This window comes from Stegodyphus dumicola, chromosome 9 (genome assembly GCF_044657685.1).
Source record: "Stegodyphus dumicola isolate Sdum_Otavi_A_Nest chromosome 9, ASM4465768v1".
NCBI lineage: Eukaryota > Metazoa > Arthropoda > Arachnida > Araneae > Eresidae > Stegodyphus > Stegodyphus dumicola.
This window is the reverse complement of record NC_140776.1, coordinates 44101230-44124196: the sequence shown is the minus strand read 5'-3', so window position 1 is coordinate 44124196 and position 22967 is coordinate 44101230. Positions and strand designations below refer to the sequence as shown.

General features: G+C 30.0%; 1 protein-coding gene across 2 annotated transcripts in view; it reads right to left on the bottom strand.

Annotated features, from left to right (window-relative positions):
- Positions 1-9085: 9085 nt before the first annotated feature.
- pkaap (A-kinase anchoring protein pkaap) overlaps positions 9086-22967 on the bottom strand; it is an 81543-nt gene continuing 67661 nt past the window's right edge. The window contains exons 12-14 of one of the 2 annotated variants that reach the window (XM_035362929.2): positions 21874-21926; positions 21225-21395; positions 9086-18433 (exon numbers count right to left, since the gene is read on the bottom strand). In XM_035362929.2, the coding sequence (XP_035218820.1) occupies positions 21243-21395; positions 21874-21926 (206 nt within the window). In that variant the 3' untranslated portion in view covers positions 9086-18433; positions 21225-21242. The remainder of the gene's footprint in view (positions 18434-21224; positions 21396-21873; positions 21927-22967) is intronic. The other variant, XM_035362930.2, reaches the window with a different exon arrangement.

Here is a 22967-nt window from a genome sequence, read left to right as displayed (position 1 = left end):
GTGCAGACCACCATACCACGAAGTCATGCTAAGAAGGTTTGTGTGAAATATACATGATTTATATATAACAAGGTATTTTACGTAGTTTAAATAAAATAATTATTTCTATTTGCTTATTCTTCTAAATGTTTCTATTAAAAAATTTGTAACTTACTATTATTTTATTTTTTTAACAATTAAAATTGTAATAATTTTTCGCTGTATATTCTCTTTCATTTGCCTTCCTTCCTCCTGTTTTTCCTAATTCAAAACGGCCCATTTATTGATCTTGTATAGAAACTAAATCTACGCATAAGTTATACCGTTTTTGATATATATATATATATATATACAATAGATGTTTTGGTAATTTAAATAATATTTCTTTGAAAAATTCAAGTAGGTGTACGATGTTTAAAAAATCGAGTAATTTATTGATTGATTAATGTAAGGATATTTCTACATATTTTATTTATCAGTGGGCCTTTTTTTCCATGTGAGCATATATCTATGTGAGCTTTTTTCCGTGTGAGCATATTTATAAGTGAGTATTTTTCCATGTGAGCTTTTGTCTATGTGGGCTTTTCTTCTGTGAGCATTTATACTTGTGAGCATATTTCCTGTGGGCATTTTTTCCTGTGAGCATTTTTCTGGTCACCGCTGAAACGTACGAGTGCGGCCAAGAACTTAATGCCACTTCCAAAGAGAGAAAAACCCCATATTCATTGATGCTGCATCGCCAGGTAGCTTTGCTCAATATCCCTCTTGATGGATGTGGAAAATTTCTGTATATTGGTTTCGAAATTTTACAGAATTCTCTAAATTGCCTGCTGAAAAATTAGACCTTTTCATTTTGGATAACTATGCCACACATATGAAAAACCTCGATCTAATAAATTTCGTCCAAGAAAACAATGCTATTTTGTTGTTATTGCCACTACATTGTTTCCACAAGGAAACGGTTAATCGTTTTGACTCCCCCCTCACCCCAAAAATTTGAAATCTTTCAGATTTTATATTACGCCCAAAGGGGAGTTTTTTTTTAAAGTTTTGCGTGTTACTTTTACTTATTAAATATCATATTCTTCGCACTAAAACCATAAAATTCAATTCAACAGCAATATCACAAAATATTTAAAAGAGCATATCTTAGAATACAAAGTCTCGCGCGCTGGAGATATTTTTTTCCCCGTACAGTGTTGCCATTGCTCATTTTGAAATCGTTCAGTTTGTTAATTAAAAATTCTTCAGTGTTTGACAAAATATGAAATCTCTACATATAATAAAAGAAAGAGTCTGTCTGTCTGTGTGTGTCTTTCGTTCGTGCTGCACGTAAGCTAATAGACCCAGGCCTACGAAATTGGTACATAGGGTGCATCTAGACAAAAGCCAGTGCATTCCGAAACGATTTTTTCAAAATTCGAGGGAGTTTTTATTTTTATTATTTTATGTTTTTTGATAAAATCGCATCAAATCGATGGCACGCAATGTATCATAATGACACGCAGCTATTGTTGCTGATATCAGCACTGTTGCCACTTGTAAAAATGAGGACGATAATTCTGTGCAGATTTAAATTTAATGTTTCTCTTGGATACTGGACATTTGTTGAGAGGCACTTGGATACGACGTTTGTGGAGAGGACTTTTGTTTTCCGGTACATTTAATAGCCAGACGAAGGCTGGCCGCATAGCGGCTAGTAGGTAATAAAACAAATTCTAAATTCCAAATTTCGGCTTCCAGATGCCCATATTCGAATGGAGCGCTAGGTTATTCGGAATTTGATGTCTGTAGGTACTGTTGTTTTTTCACAGTGCGAGAAACATACATACATTCATGCAGTTTCTTCATTATTTAATTTCTTTAAGTATAATGCAGAGCTCTAATATTTGGTGGCAAAAATTTGAAAGGTGAATCAACATTTATGTATAGTGAGCTGACGCAAAATGCCAAAACGAAATTAATAGCCCTTCTGGGCAAATTGTCCCTTTAGGCTAAAAAGAAAAAGAAAAGTAAACAAACAACAACAACAACAACAACAAAAAAAAAACTTCCGATAAAAACGGTAAAAGCAGAGGATCCAATATGGCAATTGCCTTAACCGGGTCCACAAAAGCTGCAGTGAAAAGAAAGACAACGAAAACAATTTTACTAGTGAATTTGTAAATAATATTCTCAAATTGTGAATAAAATATTTTTTTCCTTAATTTCCCATAAAGTTAACATGTGCACATCCTGTCCTACCCCACTGCTACCGATAAAACTGGATACGCATTTTAACTTATGGGCCTCATTTTGTCGGGTTAAAAAAGGTCAGGTAATATATATTTTTTAAAAAATCAAGCCCATTTTGATAAATAATTTCTGAAACTTTTAAATTAGTTTTAGTTGGAACAGATATTTTACTATTTCTAATAAAAAGTATTAGTCTGGTTCGCACAGTTTCAGATTTAGTTTTAGCGAGAGAATTGGACTTATCAATTCTGAAACAGTTTTAGAATATTGTTTTAAAATTTTATGTGCGCCTAAAAATAGAGGTGAATGTTTTCTAGAATTGTGACATTGAAATTCCTTATGCATTACAATATCACCAGTTTTAAAATTACTTGCTTTAAAACTATTGTCAGTATACCTCTGCTTCTTTACATTGTGATAATCATTAGATTATTTCTGAGCAATTTTTTTCCTTCTTCTACCGCTGAATATAAATCTTGCCCTTAAATTAATGAATATATAACTGTTTGCCGTACATTAGATACGATGGTGGAAATTGTTTTACAGGATATTATTTTAATGTCAGTAATTTGAAGAAGCAATTTTGTCCATACAATTATACCTTAATAAGAATTTAATTTACATTTAATGCAGTTTAAATAGTTTGATTAACGCTTTCTACTTTGCCGTTAGTTTGTGATATATTAACAGTAGTTTATAATTCTATAACATTATGGTTTTTCAAAAACATGTTTAACACCAGAAAGACTGAAACTTAGCATATACCTACATTGCCTAAAAGCAGTCAAAATGACTGCATTGTGAAAGAATAATTAATATGTAAAGAAATTTCTTTGAAATTAATTTTAAATATTTTTTGTATTATTTACAGTTATATAACAAGTTATTAGTAAATATTAACAATAAAAAAATTGCTTCACTTGGAAAAAAATAATTTATGCATTATTATTTGTACATTTTTTGTAAATGAAAATCTTTTACGAGTACATCTTCCGCAAACATTTCAAATTTTTCACATATATTATTTGTTTTGTTGTTGTGGCAAAGTCGTACTTGACAAATTTTGCGTTTGTTAGAAACGGGTTGCATTTGATGATATTGCAGTTGATCTTTGCGAGTCTTCATATTTTGATGACTTTTTCTGTCTTGCAGCTCTGTATTTGGTGGAAAGCTGTTCTGCTAATTGAAACAAGAACTCTTTTCGTTGTATTTGTATTCCTGTCGTTTCTTTGTAAAGGATCCAAACATTTAAAGCAGCTAAATCTAACATATTGAGAAATATTTGAGGGGCCATCTACGAGAACTAGCTTTTTCTCAGAAATGTAGGTTTTCAGCGCCCGGGGACAACTGAAGACCTTGTGCCCCCTTCTGTGTGCCAAGAGTGAAAAAAGTTTCATTCTAAAATTTTGTACCATCAATTTTGGCGCCCCTCTACGCTGCGCCCGGGGACAGATGTCCCCATTTGCCCCTCCCTAGCTACGCCATTGCTTTTACTGTATATTTTCTGGCCATTTGATCCGTAATATCAACTCCACATTTTGTGCTGTTATCAAATTGAATAGATTCGGGTAACACTTTTTTATTACGTTTATCAATTTTCACAAATTTATGCTTAGAACTTAGAACAGCTACACTTTTATTTGGTTTGCTTTTATATATTGTAAGAACACAATTCACTGATTTATAGAGCAGAGAAATGAGGCATGTTTACTTAGTTTGTTTGGCTGATTTGGGTAGTTCTCTTTTATTTCCTTGAATAGTTCCAACTAGAGTTTTTTTTTTTTTAACCAATAATTTTGTCGAGAGTGACATGCTAGTGAAAACGTTACCGGTCGTGATATTTCTTCTACAACTTGTATATGGCTCGACGAGTTTCAGAAAAATGTGTTCACTGAGATTCGAATAACAAGTACTACTTTAGCTTACTGAGAAACTGCAACTTATCAAGTATATGCCCAAATCGACAAATTATCACGTACTTGTATGTTATCATGTGACGGTAATTGGGGGAAAAAAAAAAGAAAGAAAGAAAGAAAAGAAAACTGTTATTTCAATACAGAGTCGAAGTGGTCATATAAGAAATTTACTCAATTCAATAATAAGAGCCTTTTCATTATTTAAAATTTCCCAAACAGTCAAAATGACTGCTTTTGGCAATATAGGTATAACACATCTATATACTGGAAATGAAATAAGGGGTTTAACTACAATTATTAATAAAAGGATTTATAATGTTGTACAAAAGTAACAAAATTCTAAGAAATTGTGTCATTATATACATAATTGTTTTTCTAATTGAAATTAAAAAGCAGTCAAAATGACTTCCTTGGGCAATCTAGCGTTGATTTTTGAAAAAGTACATACAGCATTACAATCACTGCAAATTTTCTTTGAATCTGAAAAGTTTGTTTTAAGAATTTATTTTAGTAGTTACACTTCTAGAGGAAAATGTCTACCTATAGCGATATAGTACTTGTATTATCATCTCCACCTATATATTATCACACAATTTAAACCTCCAGCGATATCAATAGACAAAATTGGAAAATATTCGTTTACAGACGGTACAGACTGCATCAAATTTACTTTCTTTTACTTTTCTTATTAAACTGGTATACTTTACAATGTTTACAATAATATCTAATATCTTGAACTATACCTGCCTAATAATATTGAGGAGATAATAAATTTGACATAAAAGAAACAATATGGCCTAATTCAGTAAGGGCTTTTTGAAATAATTTTGTACGAAGAGACATTTTATTGCAATTGTATGCAATACTTACTTTTTTATGTTTAAAACATTATTAATTTTCTTGAATTCAGGATTACAAACATTATCCAAATTTTGATGGTCTTCAATTTCTTTCAGTGATAATAAATTAATTTATAAACAAAATTGCTGACAAATACGGTTATATGTTAACATAACAGATGCAATATTAGTAGAATGTCTGTTGTATATCAGAATCCTACATGGATAATTTTAAACACCATTGGAATAATCCACCTGTAGGATGCAATATATTTTTTGTGATTGCTAGACTTTCTAATTCAGTGATTAGAATATCTATCAGTTATAATCAAAGTAAAGTAATTTACAAAGCAGCATGATCATCATATACAATAAAAAATGATTTCCATGTAAATAGTAATACAATTTATCTACAGCATCTACACTGACGAGACAAAACATTATGACCCTTCCCACATTTTTCAATGAACTCATCTGGATGACATGGAGGGCAAGTGATTAAATGGGAATGGCATTTAACTGCGGCTGGAGAAGGTAAGGAATCATTCTTGGACTTACTTTGCCAGTGATGGAAAGGCTGCTGATCTAATTTGATAGAGGGCAGATTGTAATGATCCGAAGACTAAGAACGAGTATTTCTGAAACTCATGACTGGTATGTAGTTCACGATCTGCCGCTGTTAGTAGTTATGAAAAGTGGATAAATGGTGGTAAAACCAGCAGTACACATCAAGATGTTGGACATCCACAAAGGACATCATCAAAGAAGAAGGAGGTCAACGACTTTTCCGCTTGGTACAGCAAAATCGGTGGCAGGCAGTGGCTCAGCTGTCAACCGAATACAGTGCAGGTGTTTCGGAACACACGGTTTAGTGAACATTCTTTGGATATGGGATTGCACAGCAAATATCCCACACGTATGCTTCTGGTGATCAAGCATCATTGTCAACTACGCCTACAGTGGAGCCCAGAAATATCGAGACTGGACCGTGAATAAGTGGAAGACAGTTGCCTGGTCGGATGAATGAGGTACACTATCTTCCAGGCAAACATTTGCTGCCCCCTTCCCTGTACAGCAGGTTATACACAGGCTGGTGGCAGTGGTATTATGCTTTGGAGGACATTCTCATAGGCAGCAAGACAATGCCCCATGCCAGAAGGCTCGAATGCTGTTGGAGTGATTCGAGGAACATACGGATGAATTCTAATTAATGTACTGGCTACCTAACTCACTACATCCTACCCGACTGAGAACATCTGCGATGTTTTGGAGCGGCAGCTCAGAGCTCAAACACCACAGTGTCAGAATATCTCAAATTTGTGTGACTGTTGCTAAGAAATTTGGTACAATCTGTCTTCAGTCATCTACCAAGAACTTGTAGCAACCATGCCAAGGCGAGTTGCAGCTGTTTTGCCTGCCAAAGCCATGCAACGTGTTATTGAGTAGGTGGTCATAATGTTTTGACCCTTCATTGTATAATTAGACATTCTAATTCACTGACTCCATAAGATCTTAATTTATGAGAATGAAATGCTATGAGGTCTTTCTTAATGCTGATGTACCATCTGGGTGTTCTTGTTTGAAAACTGCAACAATAGCTTCTTCAGAGGCATTTACAAACACAAGACGAGGGTAATTTGAATTAAATAATATTAAATGAGTTTGGAAAGTAAAATCTTTAAATTTTAAAAGGTTGTTTGACTATTAGCGTTCAATGGATGGAGTATCTTTTTAAAGTAAATTTATATATAGGTTATTATAGGGTCTTATTTTTGCATAATTTGGAACAAATTTATGATATATGTTAATGCTTTCAAGAAACATTTTTAGTTCTTTGACTTTCAATAAATGCGAGAATTTGCAAGATGAAGGCGTAAAAAAATGTAGCGTTGATGGATATAGATACATAGATTCAACAATCGAGACCGAATAAACAATTCCCTCCCCCACCGATAATCTGTATTGCAAGATTTCGGTCTCTATTTCACTTTTTGTCATTCTGTCAATAGAATTAAACATTTTAGCGTCTGTACTCTATAGTAATCATAGGCCGATATGTGCCATGAAAAAGTGAAAACTGGCACAGGTATTGCATATAAGTCCTCTGTCATTTCACTTGCTTGCTTTTAATTTCTAAGTGCAAACTCACTATGGTTGATGGACTCTGGAAAGTAATGGAAGACGAAAGGAAATTAATACCCCTGGAAATTTTATAAAAAGTATTCAGCATCCGCAGCAATACCTAGAGTAATAAGTTTGGGATAATTGTTTTTAAAAAAATTTGAATTATTCCATGGGTTCAATTTTTGAACTGATAATTTTTAAATTTCTTTTTAAAATATCAATCTGTTTGTACTGATTTATTACATCAAATTAAAATCAGGGTTTCAAATAGCAATATCATACCTATTCCTCTACCATATTCTACTGTTAGAACTAATTTTGTTTTTCATCTCTTCTCCGTGCTTAAAGCTGACATCCTAATCAAATATATTAAAATAGCTACTTTCAACAAATATTACTTTATTACAGTGATCAGAATTATTATTTCTCAAATATTCTTTACTTTCACTAATACAGATTTTAAACTTGAGAATAAACCTTACATATTGGATAACAGCTTTCAAGTTTTTTTATTTAGATTACTTTTGATAATATTTAAAAATTTTCCACAAAAAATGTTTGACTGTCATGCTTTTTTTCTCACTTTGAATTATGTCATGCATTGAGTAACATTATACAATGTCATTTTAGATTTTTCCTGTTGTTTTAATACAATATATCATAAATTTATTCATCGGAGATGTACAACATTGTACAGTGTCATTTTAGATTTTTCCTGTTGTCTTAATGCAATATATCATTATTTATATATATTTATTAGATTATGACTTTGTTTGCAGTCTGTTATAAGATGACTTCTTCATTCAAAAGAGAAGATATTAACTTTTAAGCACAATACTTTATTTTTGGAAAAAATATTTAGTATAAGTAAAATACTATAAGAAGACTAGATTAAATGTATATATACTTTCAAATAAAGGCAATCTTTTAGTTTCTATTTCATGCATTTAAAATTTTTGACATTATTTTTATAAATGAAATGTTTCCATTCATTTTTATGAGACACTGTATAATAATATACATTTTTAAAGTAATTCTGTGAACCTTTGTGTAGAACTATGTATGTCTTAGTAATTTAGAGCTGGATCAAGACAGAGATTTACATCCTAATTCTCTCCTTTTGCATATACATATAATTAATAAATTTTTCAGCTGTTAATAAGCTTTTGACAGCCTGCATTTATTAAAAATGCTAATCAGTGATTTATTGTTGAAATCTAAAAGAGCCACCCAACAAGTCTTCTCTCTTTATGCCTAGCAATCATACTTAGCAATGAAGTGGTAAAGCCTATCACCATTAGAGATTTTGATTGGCTCAGAAGAATGACAGTTTCTATAAGCAATAACAAAGCTTTTACTTTTGACTGTAAGTATTCTTATTTCCTTTTAAGACGGATATTCAGTTATCAGTTTTCGATAAAAGAAGTAATTCATTTTAAAAAAGAATCCATGAAAAATTTTCAAAAGAAGGTAATGTGTCACCAATTAAACAAAAATACTGGATTTAATTGTTACGATAACCAAAAATTTTGCTTTACCACCATAATTTTGTGTTTCATTATAATGGTAAAACATTTTGCTTCTAAGTGAACAAATTAGATATCATTCAGAAAATGCAGCCTCAAAGACATGAGACAAAATATGTGTTACAATTAATTTTCATTAAAAAAATTTATTATGCATATGTACATGTACCTGATTTATTAATTTGTTAATGCTTTTTAATTGATACAAATGTGTGTTTGCATGTTTTATTATTTATGAAGCCAAGTTGTGAGAAAAACATTAAGTCCTGAAAATAAGAATTATTTCAGCAATGATTTTAATTTTTTAATGGTAATAATTATAATTTTAAAGTAATTTCATCTTAAGATGCAAAAGTTTCAAATCATCAGATTTTAATATAAAAACAAGCATTGAAAAACATTATCAAAATTTTAATAGATAATGATGAGGATAATAATTCATCATCGCAGAACATTATAAAAAAAATCCTGAGAAGAAGATGTTATCTTTTATTTACATTTCAGTATTTTGTACACTGATATTACATACCCCAAAATGGATGAATTATTAACATATTGCATTAATACTCTTTTCCATTATCAGTTAATTCCATAAAATCACAGAGCACCTTATCTCTCATTTACATATAAGTTTACATAAACATAATGTTTAGTTTCAAAATATTCTGCAACACAATTTATGAATCAAAATACAGAATATTAAATATAATATATATTGTAACAAACTTCAACAACATAATGTATAGTGAAAGACAATTTCTAGTGTACTTTATATCCATACATCTACATTAACCTTTCTCACAAAATAATGGAAGCACAAAAAAGATAAATATACAGTTCAGATTCAACAGAAACAACAGTTAACGGAATAATAATAGCATTTCATAAAATAGTAACCAATACTGAAGTCCACCAAATACATAAAAAATTCTTTTTGCTACAGACAATATTCGCTTACAATTATACCATCAGTCAAACATTAAACACATAAAAACCGAAGAAACTATACATGTTAATACTTAAAATAAATACAGGCTATTAGAAAGAAAATTAGAAATTATTTCTTTATTTCAGAAATCATCAACCAAAGATCTTGCACTCAGATTAATAAATATCTGCTACAATAAGCATAGGTTACATTAGTAAAATTTCAAGACTGCCTTCTTCTTTCAAACCATACAAATGAAAGATCAGAAACTATGATTTCAGAATTTGTTTAACAAAGTCTCAAAAAAGTTTCTGATTTTAATTTCAGTTTCATATCTGCAAAAAATGGTTAACACAGATAAACAAATATGCAATATTCAATACCTGAGTTTAACAAACTTTTCTTTACAGTCAAACCTCGCTATTATAAACTTCAAGAAACCAAAAGTTTGGTTCACTATATCTGATCTGAAAAGAAAAACAGATAGCTCACAAAACCGTGTAAAAAATTAATGATGAATAAAGAAAGGGGGGTAAACTGATTAAAATTGTCACATTTACAAAAAGCAAACAAATAATAAACTTAACTTAAATACATCAACATTTAATTGCAGTTATTAAATTTGTTATCCATTCCTTTTGTCTCTCAGTGCCTGGAGATTTAATTGGCTTTCGAAGCATCTGACCAAACAATGGCTTTTGCAATTCATTTTTAAAATGTTTCTTCAACACCCCCATGCTCAATCTTTCTTTTTCTTTCAACTTTTTTCTCATATTCGCATTTTTTCCATGAGCAGATATTACATGGTTTTGATTTTGTTATCTGGCATGAGTTGAAGATTTGGATAAACTATATTTCTGGCAGATATTGATTTAACTGCATCCATTTTGTATTTTTCAAAAAATCTTCATTTTATCTTCAATGCAGAAGTTTTAACATCCACAGCTCGGCATGCAAATAAATTTTTTATACAGAATCACAGAATTTGGCTGAAGAATACATGAGAGTTTTATTCAACTAGATAAGATGGAAAAGGAAGATAATTTTGTCATCTTGTAGAGTCACTAGAATTTTTGAAGTAGTAAACACAAAAAATGAGCAAGACCCTCACCGGGGCTCGAACCTGGACTTCTCAAATATGCGCCGAGTGTGCTACCATTACATCACGAAAACAAGCCGAAAGGAGCTAGAAAATCTATGTGTCTTATACAATGTACAGTGACAAAAAAAACAGTATCCCACAAGATATGTATGGTTGCAACCCAAAGATTCAATAACCATTATGAAGAATATCTTATATCTTTCAAAAGAGCTAAAGAATGCAAAACTTGGAGTCAGAGTAGAACTGAAGAACATTTATACTCAAAACAAACTGATAAGCATTAAAAAAAAATTCCCTAAAAGAAAGCCTCAAATACTGCTCTGTCTGGCAGCTCTGTTAAAAATTTGCAAAAGAAGGCTATGTGTCACCAAATAAACAAAAATACCGGATTAATAATTATGAAAGCCTTGAATACTATTCTGTCTGCCAAATCTGTTAAAAAATTTTATTGTGTCACATCTCAATGTGTTATTTTCAATTCAATGTGTCACCAATTAAATAAAAATACTGGATTTAATTGTTAAGAAAGCCTTGAATACTACTCTGTTAAACATTTTTTAAAAGAAGCAATGAGTCACTTATTAAACAAAAATACTGGGTTTAATTGTCACAATAACAAAACATTTTGCTTTACCACCATAATTTTTGTTTTATTATGATGGTAAAAAATTTTGCTCCTAAGTGAACAAGTCAAACATCATTAAGAAAATGCAACCCCAATGGTATGAGACAAAATATGTATGTTACAATTAATTTTCATAGTGGGGTAGTGAAGATGTTTTCCTTCATGGATGAAATAAGGAATATAGTCACCTAATATTCTAAACATGGACAATTTGAACAGTAATTTCTTCATTAAAACCTGCAGAGATTCTTAAAGGTATATGAAAAATACAAAAATGTTTTAGTCTAACATAATCATATAGTAGTTCATTACATCCAATTTTCTTATTTTTGGAGACTCACTTTAACTGTATAATATAATACAACATAACGTAAGAGTACAATAGAGAACTGCACCAGAACCAAAAGGGTCATTCCTTTTATCTGCGGTATGTTAAAGCAGGAAGATTCAACTGCAGATGACAATTGTGTATTTATTTTTAAAATGAATATTGTATATTGTAAAACACTGTGCTATTAACACTTGGCATGCGACAATGTATTTTTACATTTTTTGTAGTCTGTCACTGGAGCGCGGATCATGTAAAAATACGTATGACATGTGGGCAACATATTTTTACATTTTTTGCAGTCTGTCACTGGAGCGTGGGTCACGTAAAGATACGTATTTAGTAGATTTGTGGTGAATACCCACTAACCACCACAAATCTATTAAATACGTATAATTACATGCATGTGTGACATTATATGGGTGTTGTTTGATATGCATTTTTTCTTTCAACAAGTTATGATTGTCGAGTTACTTGGTCTTTTGTTGAGTTATTTCGTCTTCAATCAAATTCTTAGCTCCATAACGTACAAGTCGTATTTTGTCAATTTGAAGCTTGGTTTTTTATTATTGATTAAATAATTTGATAAAATGAATCATTGTGACAAAGATAGTGATGAAGAAAATATGAAATAATTAGAAATAACTGACAGATTATTGGACTTTTCGTATGATAGTGATTCTGAAAGTCAAGATATCGAAAAAAGTGACGATGACATTATTCCACGTTCTCGAGTGTTCATCTGAAGAAGAATTTCTAGTAGTTCTGAAACAACTTCTGATGAAGAAGCAGATGAATGGTCATCAATTGACAATCCTCCAGACCTTGAAGAGTTTTTGGGTCATCCTGGAATAACTAATAATAGCATGAAATGGTTCCTGAACTAATAATAGCTGGCTAATGTTCCTGAACCCACAGCTGATGCAGTAAAGTTATTTATAGGCGATGACTTTTTTGCATATTTAGTCGCGGAATCAAACAGGTATTATTATCAAAATATGAATAAGTTCAAAATATCTCCTAAAAGCATGAAATAGAGAGATATTACGATTCCGGAGATGAAGAAATTTTTGAGGCTTATTATTTTCATGGGACAAGTTCGTAAAGACGCCCGAGACGATTATTGGTTAACTAATGTCTGCACGAGTACACCTTTTTTCTTTTCTTTTTTTTTAAACTATGTCAAGGGATAGATTTCTCCAAATATGGAAGGCTTGGCATTTCAATAACAATGAAGACATCACGGACGATTCTGATCGATTATTCAAAGTCAGGCCTATACTAAATTATTTTGTTGAAAAATTCAATAACATTTACAAACCGAAACAACAAGTATCGTTAGATGAGGGCATAATACCTTGGAGAGAACAATTGTTTTTTTAGAGTTTACAACGCTAGAAAAATTATAAAATACGGCATACTCATACGAATATTGTCAGTAAGTGACACTGCTTATATTTGCAATTTTGAAGTTTATGCAGCTCAAGGATTACGTTTGATTGAAACGATACTCACAGTAGTTTTGCCATATACTGATGTCTGGCACCATTTGTACATGGTCAATTACTACAACAGCATCGATAACACTAAAGCCCTGTTACCCCACCCCCCCCAAAAAAATATGAATTTGAGGAACAATTAGGAAGAATAGAGGTCTACCAGAGTGCCTAACTAATTTGAAAAAAAGGAGAAACAATCTTTCGAAGAAAAAATTATATATTGGTACAAGTTTGGCAATCCAAGAAAGAAGTTGGTCTCATCTCTTTAATCTATTCTGTGGAAATAAAAGAAAGTAGTAATGTTGATCATATCAAGAGACAAAAAAATCATAAAGCCAAATGCTTTGATTGACTACAAGTACATGAAAGGTGTAGATTGGGCCAATCAGTATTTGTCCTACTATAGTATTTTGCGTAAAACAGTGAAGTGGACAAAGCGCTTAGCTATGTATATGATGAATTGTGCATTTTTCAATGCATATGTAGTATACAAATTGACAAAGACGCAAAAAATAAAATACACGAAATTTTTGCACGACATTGGGTTACTAATGAACTACCTGAAATCAGCATTGAAGAACCAGAGCAAATGATATCAAAACACGACCTTCCTGGAAGATTGTCCATGGATATGCGCAAACACGTATTGGAGAAAATTGTTGGTGCCGGGAAGAAGAAAAATCCACAAAGACAATGTCGCGTGTGAGCAGTCGAAGAAGTGCGAAGTGAAATGTGTTTCATATTTAGCTTCTGCCGTGTTCCTCTTCATAGAGGAAAATGCTTTGAACGCTACCATACTGTAAAGAACTATTAACTTGTTATCAGTTCTATTTGTACTTGTTATGAAAAAATATTTTTGAATACATTGTAAAATTTTAAAAATCGTTTATTTTTGTGATTTCGTAACAATATCTTTTGGGGGGGGGTTAAATAATCATACAGTATATATTTAAGTATAAAATAAAAAAAAAAAATTGTTCATAAAAACAAGTAGTTTTCAATTTACTGCGATTTTCCTGAATAACCATACTTCCGCACGATTCACAAAAAAACGCCCGTTACACATGTAAGTTCGCGCCGAAGTATAACCGCATGCCGAGTGTTAAATAAAAGCTACTTCTTCACCCTTCTTTTTTTATTACATTATTTATTTATAAACATAACAATAATAGGCACTAAAAGTTTATGAATGAAATGATAACATAAAAGTATGTTAATGGTCCTAGTTAAGTAAGTGTTAAGAACTTTTGAGTTTTCTTTCATGTTTTTATGACTGCACAAAGCAGAGAAAACTGATAAATTGATCTGATTTTTTTCAATCAAGCTCAGAAAAGGGAAGATTCAGACAGACAACTGATATAAAATAAAATGGTTAGGGAAATTTCATACATTTCACACAATGTAACTAAAATAAAGAATACTGAGACAACAGTGGTATAACAAAAACTTCATGCATGTGCAGTGTGAAAGATAAAGCTTTAGTAGATGTCAAAGTCACATTTTACTAATAATTTTCCCCCCTAATATTGCCCAATTTCATGACAAAAATCATTCACAAAATAAATAACAATGGTGTAAGCTAACATTTAATTTACAGATTACTGGCATTTCTGATACAATTACATCTTCAAGACATTCTTTGCAAAATAGTCTAGAATAAACAAAAATTGTATTCTATATGTGACAATCTATTAATCTCCCAGAGACAAATGTTTTGAAGAAGATATATGAAATCACATTCTATTAATCTCCCAGAGAGAAATGTCTTGGAAGAAGATATATGAAATCATATCTTCATGGGTAATTTTATTGGTCAAAGACTTTTAAGATCTTATTTTTTTACAGAAAGGTGCTTGCACTGTTAAGTCTAAATATTTGACATCCAGATATAACATTCAGTCAAGGTGAAAAAGTAACATATTGCACAAATAACTAAAAGCATACCAGTAAAAAATGCAACAATATTTTGTATGGATTTATTTATTTCTATTGTAGCTAAAAAATTATTCTTTCCTTTCAGTTCTTTGAAGTTTACATTTCTGAATATACCATTAAATTTGTGGCTCTACACATATGAGATTTTATATATTTTATTTGATCTATCAACTTTCCAACTGTTTCCAGACACAGTAAATTTGTGTTATTAATTCTGCCATTTTGTTACTATAATACATTTTAAATGGTAAATACAGCAAGTTGCAAAATAGTCCTGTCAATTATATATATATATATATATTAAAAAACTAAAATAGTTCAGATTTTAACAATCGACTAAAAGGTTTTGTTAAGGATTTTTATGTTCTTCTATGATTGCAATCTACCAGTCTGCTGCTGTACTCACTCCTGCCAGCTTTGTTATTAGGCACCATTTTCGAAATAATTTGAATGAAACCACCAATGAAATAATTTGTCTTAAAAACTAATTCTAAGAAGTGTGTAATAAGAAATTTAGAGATACAAATATTTGAATTTGAATTGAATATTAAATGGAAACATATATAATATATTAAATGCAATAATTATAGAGTACTAATTAAAAAGGGAGAGTGTTAATACCAAACAGGGAACGATTGAAAGAAACTTGACCAATTTTCTAATTCATGTGCCATAAGTTAAAGTATTTTACATTTTTATATAAATGACCATTTGATAAAGAGCATATATATGTGCAGGCAGTCATCATTTATAACTATAACATAAGCATAGCCCATAAAAATATAAACATATCAAAAGATTAAAAGTCTATGTATTATGGAAAGAGAAAAATCCCAATTCAACATAACATAATGCAAAACTCACAAGACTCTTTGAAAATAAGTATGGTTTTCAGAATCAGATGCAACAAAAAAATGAGATTTGCAAGATGGCATTTCTGATATTAGAATTTTAAAATGACACAATCACAAAAATGATATAAATCATGAAAAGTTGAAAAGCTCTTTTTCTGGTATGTGAATATCATAAAAATTTATGATAAAGATTTACACTTCATTATACAAGAAAAATATGAAAAAACTGCAGTCAGTTTAGAATTCCACCCCTTTTAAAATCTTTATTTTAAATGGACACAATTTTGTGTGTGTTTTATTTATAGGTAATATAAATAATTTATAGGTTATATAAATAAAACATACTTGACACAACCAAATAAATTTAATAGAAAATGATAAAAAGAAGTTTCAACATGAAAATAGACCAATGGGCAAAATATAGCAACATACATTCAAAAGGATAAATTGTTTATACTTATATACACCTATAGGTATAAACAATTTATCCAGTAATGAATGTGATTATTGTCACTGGGATCACAGCCCCAAGCATAATTAAATGCAGTACTTTATTTTATTAATTTATAATTTATTTATATCAAATATGTCTCTGCAGATAATTTCATTCAATGTTATCATGCAGTTTTATCAATTGACAGTACTTTATTTTTTGAATGTTAAATTAAATAACTCATTACTGATACAGTATTGTTTAGTAAATCAGACACTATCTGAAATTTGGAAATGATATTTGCGTTATGTAATTATATATATGCACGCATACACACACATGAATATAAGTATACAATTATGATCAAGAGCAGAGTTAAAATATTTTTGCCAAAAAGTATTCAATGCAGAAATGAGAAAAAAATTAATAGTCGTCTCTCAAAATATTAAGAGCTACAACAACACCATTAGAAGCATATAATAAATTTAGAGATGTAGTAGTAATTCATTTGAAATCCATTATTAATTTGAAATACATTTCTATTAGAGAAAAGAAACTGCTATAAAAGAACGGTTTTCATTCTCTACCAAAAATCCCAGTGAGAACTTTTAGTGAAGCATAAGCTTCATGCAATATTTAATGGTTACCATGACAAGAAACATATTTCTTAAGAATCAGTCCAACTCAGGCTAAAATATTTTTCATGAAAATTTTAATTCAGTATTACAATGAATGTATAAGTTATTAAACAGAAATCTAAGAATGAGCCTAACAATGGCATCCAAAAACCTGAGTTACAACAGAGATAATATGAGGGAGCATTGTTTAATTTTTGGTAATTCATATAATTTTTCAGGCATAGAAAAGTTCAGGTAATACAGAGGTTTCTTCACTGCTAATCTTAAGAATTAAAATAAAATGAGGTTCAGAGTGATAATAAATATTAATTACAAAATTAATAAAAAAATTATTATGCATTTAAGGTACACAAGCTTTTTTTTAACAAATTACTTGGAATGATTTTGATAAACAAAACGACAATCATGCTTTACTTGACAGCAGTAAAATTATTTTAGTTTACTACACAGTATACACCTGAAACAGAGTTCTTTAATGAAGTGATTAACAACACATTTTTCATGTTATTAAACTTGATATTAAAATGTTTATATTAAAAGATATACAGTTAGATTATGTAGTTATTTATAGCAGCACAAAGGTATCACTTTTTCCAAAAATAAAAGATGCACATCTACATTAACTCATACAAGTAGTACAATGCACATAGACATTCAAATAATTGGAGAAAAGTAGTGCATTTTCAGAACCATTTATATATGAAAATTCATAAAAAATGAATAATTTACAAATAATTTTGCAACTAAGTACCTGTAAAAATTAATATTTTTAGCTTGTTTTAAGAAATATCAAAAATATTAATATTAATAAATTGTTTGCTTAGAAGAAAATCAACCAAATAATTTTATGTCTGTCCCCGATTAAGTTTTAGCTTCCAAATTTATCCTATACATAAGGTATGCAATAATAAAGACTGACTGTTAGTCTTTTAGTATAAATTTTCTGATAAAACTGCATGGTTATTATAAAACTTTTCATGCTTATTATTATTACCTTTGTAACATCATTTAATTTTTTTAAAGTTCCTTTAAATAAGCATTTACTGTTGTTATTACTAGAAGATAAGTAGTGTAATGTTTGTAAAAAACTAACATGTTTTTAAATTATCCAAAATAAATTATAAGGCGGTCAATAGATCATAAAAATCAGCCTTATCTGTCCATATTCTAACCTTTTATACAATGGCATAAAATTAAAAACATGTTTAAAAATATATAAACTTATACTGAGAAAATGAGTACAAAGAAGAAACAGAAATTAAAAATTTAAAACTGAGATTACTATACCCTGAAAATCAAAAATAAAATAATTAAATATGTGACCCTAACCATACATGCAGATAGTATTTTACAAAAGCAAGTAACATGGAAGAAATAAGGAGATAAGAGTTCATATCACAAGATGTAGCAACACCCATAATTAGGAATTCTTTCATTATATTCCAACTTATAACACCAGCTAAACAGCATACCTAAAATAAAAACACAGCTGTTGCGTAAAATTAAACATTTTTACAAAAAAATTAAATCTATTTTAGATGAATACTGGTTCAATAACAATGAAAGTGAAAGAAAAGTCAGAACATTTTTTGATAAGTCTCAGTTACTGTGAATAAAAATTGCTACTAACATTTTCTCAAGAATGACAAATAACATGAGAGATTTTGGACTAGTTCAACACAGATATGAAAACTAGCTATCAAATAAAACAAAAGAAATATTGCATATAACAGTGCAACTTATAGATAAAAGATAGTGAAATGTTTTTCATGTTGAAAATGAAAAATAGTACATTTTAAACACTTTTTAAAGAATTCTGATGCTGGCCTTTCACATATCCATTAAAATCAACATTTTATATATTTTTAAAGGCATATTTTGTAATTTTTAAATAAACTGCAAAGAATAGAAGTGCACACTTTTCACATTACCATGTTAGATTTCTTTCATTAACAAAATATTATAAGTAACAATATCTGCTATTTAAGAAAATCATTTTGACAGTATTGTTACCATTGACTGACAGTATATTTAAATGTTGTCACATTTATACTATTATTTTGAAAGCATGCAAAAATAATGCATATATCAATTTTTAATAGAATAGTTTACATTGCTATCACTGATATTTCTACTGATACAAATGCATGTACTAAATAGCCTAATTTCCTAAATATAAATGTAGTACCTAGAAAGAAATTTCATAAGAAAAATTGTTCAAACTGGTGATCTGAAATGAAAAAAGTTTTTTTCAGAAAAAAATATTGATAGTATTTCCTTTATACTCACTGGATGATATGCCATATGAAAAACTGGAATTTCTGGAGTTTTTCTCATTGTAAGGCAATGGTGTAAATTGACTTAAATTTACTTTATTATATATGTTTCAGTTCTATTTATATGATTCTATGCAAATTACAAACCAATGAATTTTTTTTTTTTTTTTTTTTTTTTTTTACCAAAGCAGAAGGTGTGGTTTAAGGGGGGGGAGAAAAGAAAAGTTGGAGGCTGTGGCAGATTAAATGTGACACTCCCTCCCTGAAATATTTCTAATTTTTAAAAGTTTGAACAATAAATAAACTTTAAAGAAACCAAATAAATTAAAAGATTAAATGATAAAATACAAAAGTGAAGAAATAAATGTAGGTTTAGAAAGTGTGACATCTCAACTCTTAAAAGAGCCAGTTTAAACTGCTTATTTTGTCAAAACTGGGCATTTTGAAATGGCATTTTCACTTACTGAGAAGGCATCATTAAAAAAAAACTTTACTTTGAGATTAAACTATGTTATAACATTAAATTTTGGTAGAAATTAAGCAAATCTGCTACCGAAATGGTAGATTATTCAAATAGCATAATATGATGCACCATTATCAAGAACACAACTATATGAATGGTACAATTTTAAATGTAGGCATGAAAGCATTGAAGATGAACCAAAGATAGGGAGCCCTTCAACTTCAAAGAATGAGGAAAGTGTAGAGAAAATTTGCCCCTTCGTAAAAGTTGAAAGACAAGTAACAACTTAGCAACTTTCAAATATGCTTGGGATAAGCAAAGAAAGTTATAATTTCAGTCAAAAATCTGAAAATGAGGAAAGTTTGTGCTCGAGTTGTGCCTTGGGTTAATGATAGAACAGCAAAAAGATGACAGAAAAGTATGCTGTGAAGATAAAACAATTTCTTAAGTACATCATAGGGTTAGATGAAACGTGGTTACTACAATATGACCTAGGGAGGGGGGGAAAAACTACACAAAGGAAAAGGACTGTCTTCTATCATACAAAAAAAAAAGCCCTAATGCCGAAATCAAAGGTGATGCTGGCTGCATGTTTTTATTGCAAAGGATTAACTCACCACGAACCTGTTCTTGAAAATCAATCAGTTAATAAGTATTTCTACAAGGAGGTGCTTTGCTGATTAAGAAACAGGACAAAGCAAGTCAGGAAGGAGCTTTTTGATTCTGGGCAATGGTTTCTTTAACATAATAAAGTTAGGCCCCACCCAGCAGTATCTGTACAACATCTTGCTAAGTATTCAACTGCAGTGACAAATTACCCACAATATTCTCCCAACTTATTGCCAGCTGATTTTTCTTTTTCCAAAGCACAGGATGGCTATGAAAGGACAGAGATTTGAAAGTGTATTGTTAATGTTACGTGCATTTTATGTATGGTTAGTTCCAACAGCTATAAAATGTGTTTCAATGACCTGAAGAAACGTTAGAAATTTGCATACACACTTCTGGTGATTATTTTGAAGAAGCTAAATTTATTTGAAGGTTAGTAATCTTTTGCCTTATTTGCAAGAAATTATGTGGTTACTTTCTGGGTGCAACTTGTACAGGCAAACAAAATTCTCCATTGAGAATTTACTCCACATAAAGATAAGCAAGCAAAACCTATTTTATTCATATTAAAATTTCGGTGATCATTAATATTATTTATTAGCATTATATTTAATTGATTGGTACACAAATACACGAAACTTGGCCATGTGTGATTATATTGCAGAACTCTTATTAAATTCAAATACAAATATCTTATTAGGATGTTCTTACTATTAATCCTCTGAGAGGTGTCATCTTTTTACTATTATTCATGCAGTGTTGTACTAACAAGAAAAATAATACGATAATTTCACAACACAAGAATTTCATGTAAAATTAAGTTTTATTTTTGAACATACATATTATTAGAATGATTTTGTCATTAAAAATCAAGCTGTGAATAATGCAATGGAATAAAATTTAAAATAACATTACCATAAAGAGCAATTTTGGCTATGATGGGCTGCTGTCAAATAAAAAATCATCTATTTCAGGTATAGAATCAGGTATAGTTTTTGGCATAGAATCAACAGATTCTGGCATAGTTATACTGCAGATGTCTTTTACTATCCTTTCAGCTACTTTCCATGCCATTTCTTCTTGATCCTAAAGTAATGACTGAAACTCTTAGATTGATTTGATTCAGATTTGCATCATATTTAAGAAATAAATTTAAAACAAATGCTAAATTGACATGTATGCAAATTTACAGAAATGTTACAATTTAAAGTCTTTTAATTATTTTGTTATGAAGTCTTAAAATTAGAATTTAAAAGAACTGAATTAGAATTAAACCTTTTAATTTTGTTATGAAGAAAAATATCAAAAACACTTTTCCTCAGTGTAAACTAATCAAGAAATTATTCAATGAACTACACGATTATTAGAAATATCATGGAGCATTTCATGCCAAATGAAAAATTAATTTCCTTAAGATTTTGAGAAATAGCAGTTTTTATTAAATCTAGGATCAAATACAAATGTTTCTTCAAAAATAAATAGAAAACACATTTTCTTTTATCATATGACGAACAAACTAAACATATCTGCAGTCGTTTAGCCAAAGTTCCACACAGACACTTACTTTATTTGCATCCCAGTTGACTAGTTTCTTAACAGCTCTTGAAATCCTGGATTCTGAAAAGAAATTTTATAATGCTTTCAAGTTCTATGCAAAATACTAAATTTTAATTGATGTAATAAAAATCCATAATATATTAATACATATGAGTAAAAGTATTTTTAATTAATTAATTAATTAAAATTAAAAAAGCAGATAATGAATTGAACATAAGTATGTTAATTTAAAACTAATTTATAATTTCTTTTAAAATAATTATTATAATTTATTTATTTTCATAAAAAAAAAAAAAAAAAAAAAAAAAAAAAACAAGGCTTAATACAGAGAAAAGCTAATTCTTATTTATACATTTTGCCAAAACATTTCTAGTAAAAATTAAGAAGTCTAACATTTACAGGAATCCAGTAAACTGATATTCTATATTTTCATGACGTTTCACATTCATGTGAAAATTTAATTTGTGTGTGCTGTTCCATCACACTATACAAACACACACACACACACACACAAAAAAAAAAAAAAAAAAAAAAAAAAAACTTTTGCATAATTAATAAATGATAGATTATTATACGAGGCATATTCGAAAACTAAGTGCCGTTTTGAAAAAAAAAAAAAAAAAAAAAAAGTAAAACAATTGTTTCGAATCCAATTTTATTTTTCCACGAAAATACTTGTCATAGCAGGTGGCCAGTTTTTGTATACCATCGTCAAAGAAACTTCCCGCCAGTTTTGATAACCACGACTCCACAGCATTTTTCGTGTCATCGTCAGATCCAAAGCGCTCGCCACCAAGCTCGCGTTTTATGTGCAGGAACAAGTGATAGTCGGACGGCGCCGTGAAATTTGTGGAAATGCCTCTGAAAGAGTTGTCATTGTGAAGCGTCTGTTCTCATGAATTGCTTCATCAACTTTCCTTACCAAATCATCGGTGACAACAGAAGGCCGACCACTCCGAGCCTCGGCGTGGACATTTATTCGACCTGCATTAAACATTCTTACCCACTTTCTCACCATTCCATCACTTATCGCATATTCACCGTAAACTTCTGTCACTTGATGATAAATTTAGGCCGGTTTAACATTCCTCGCATTCAAAA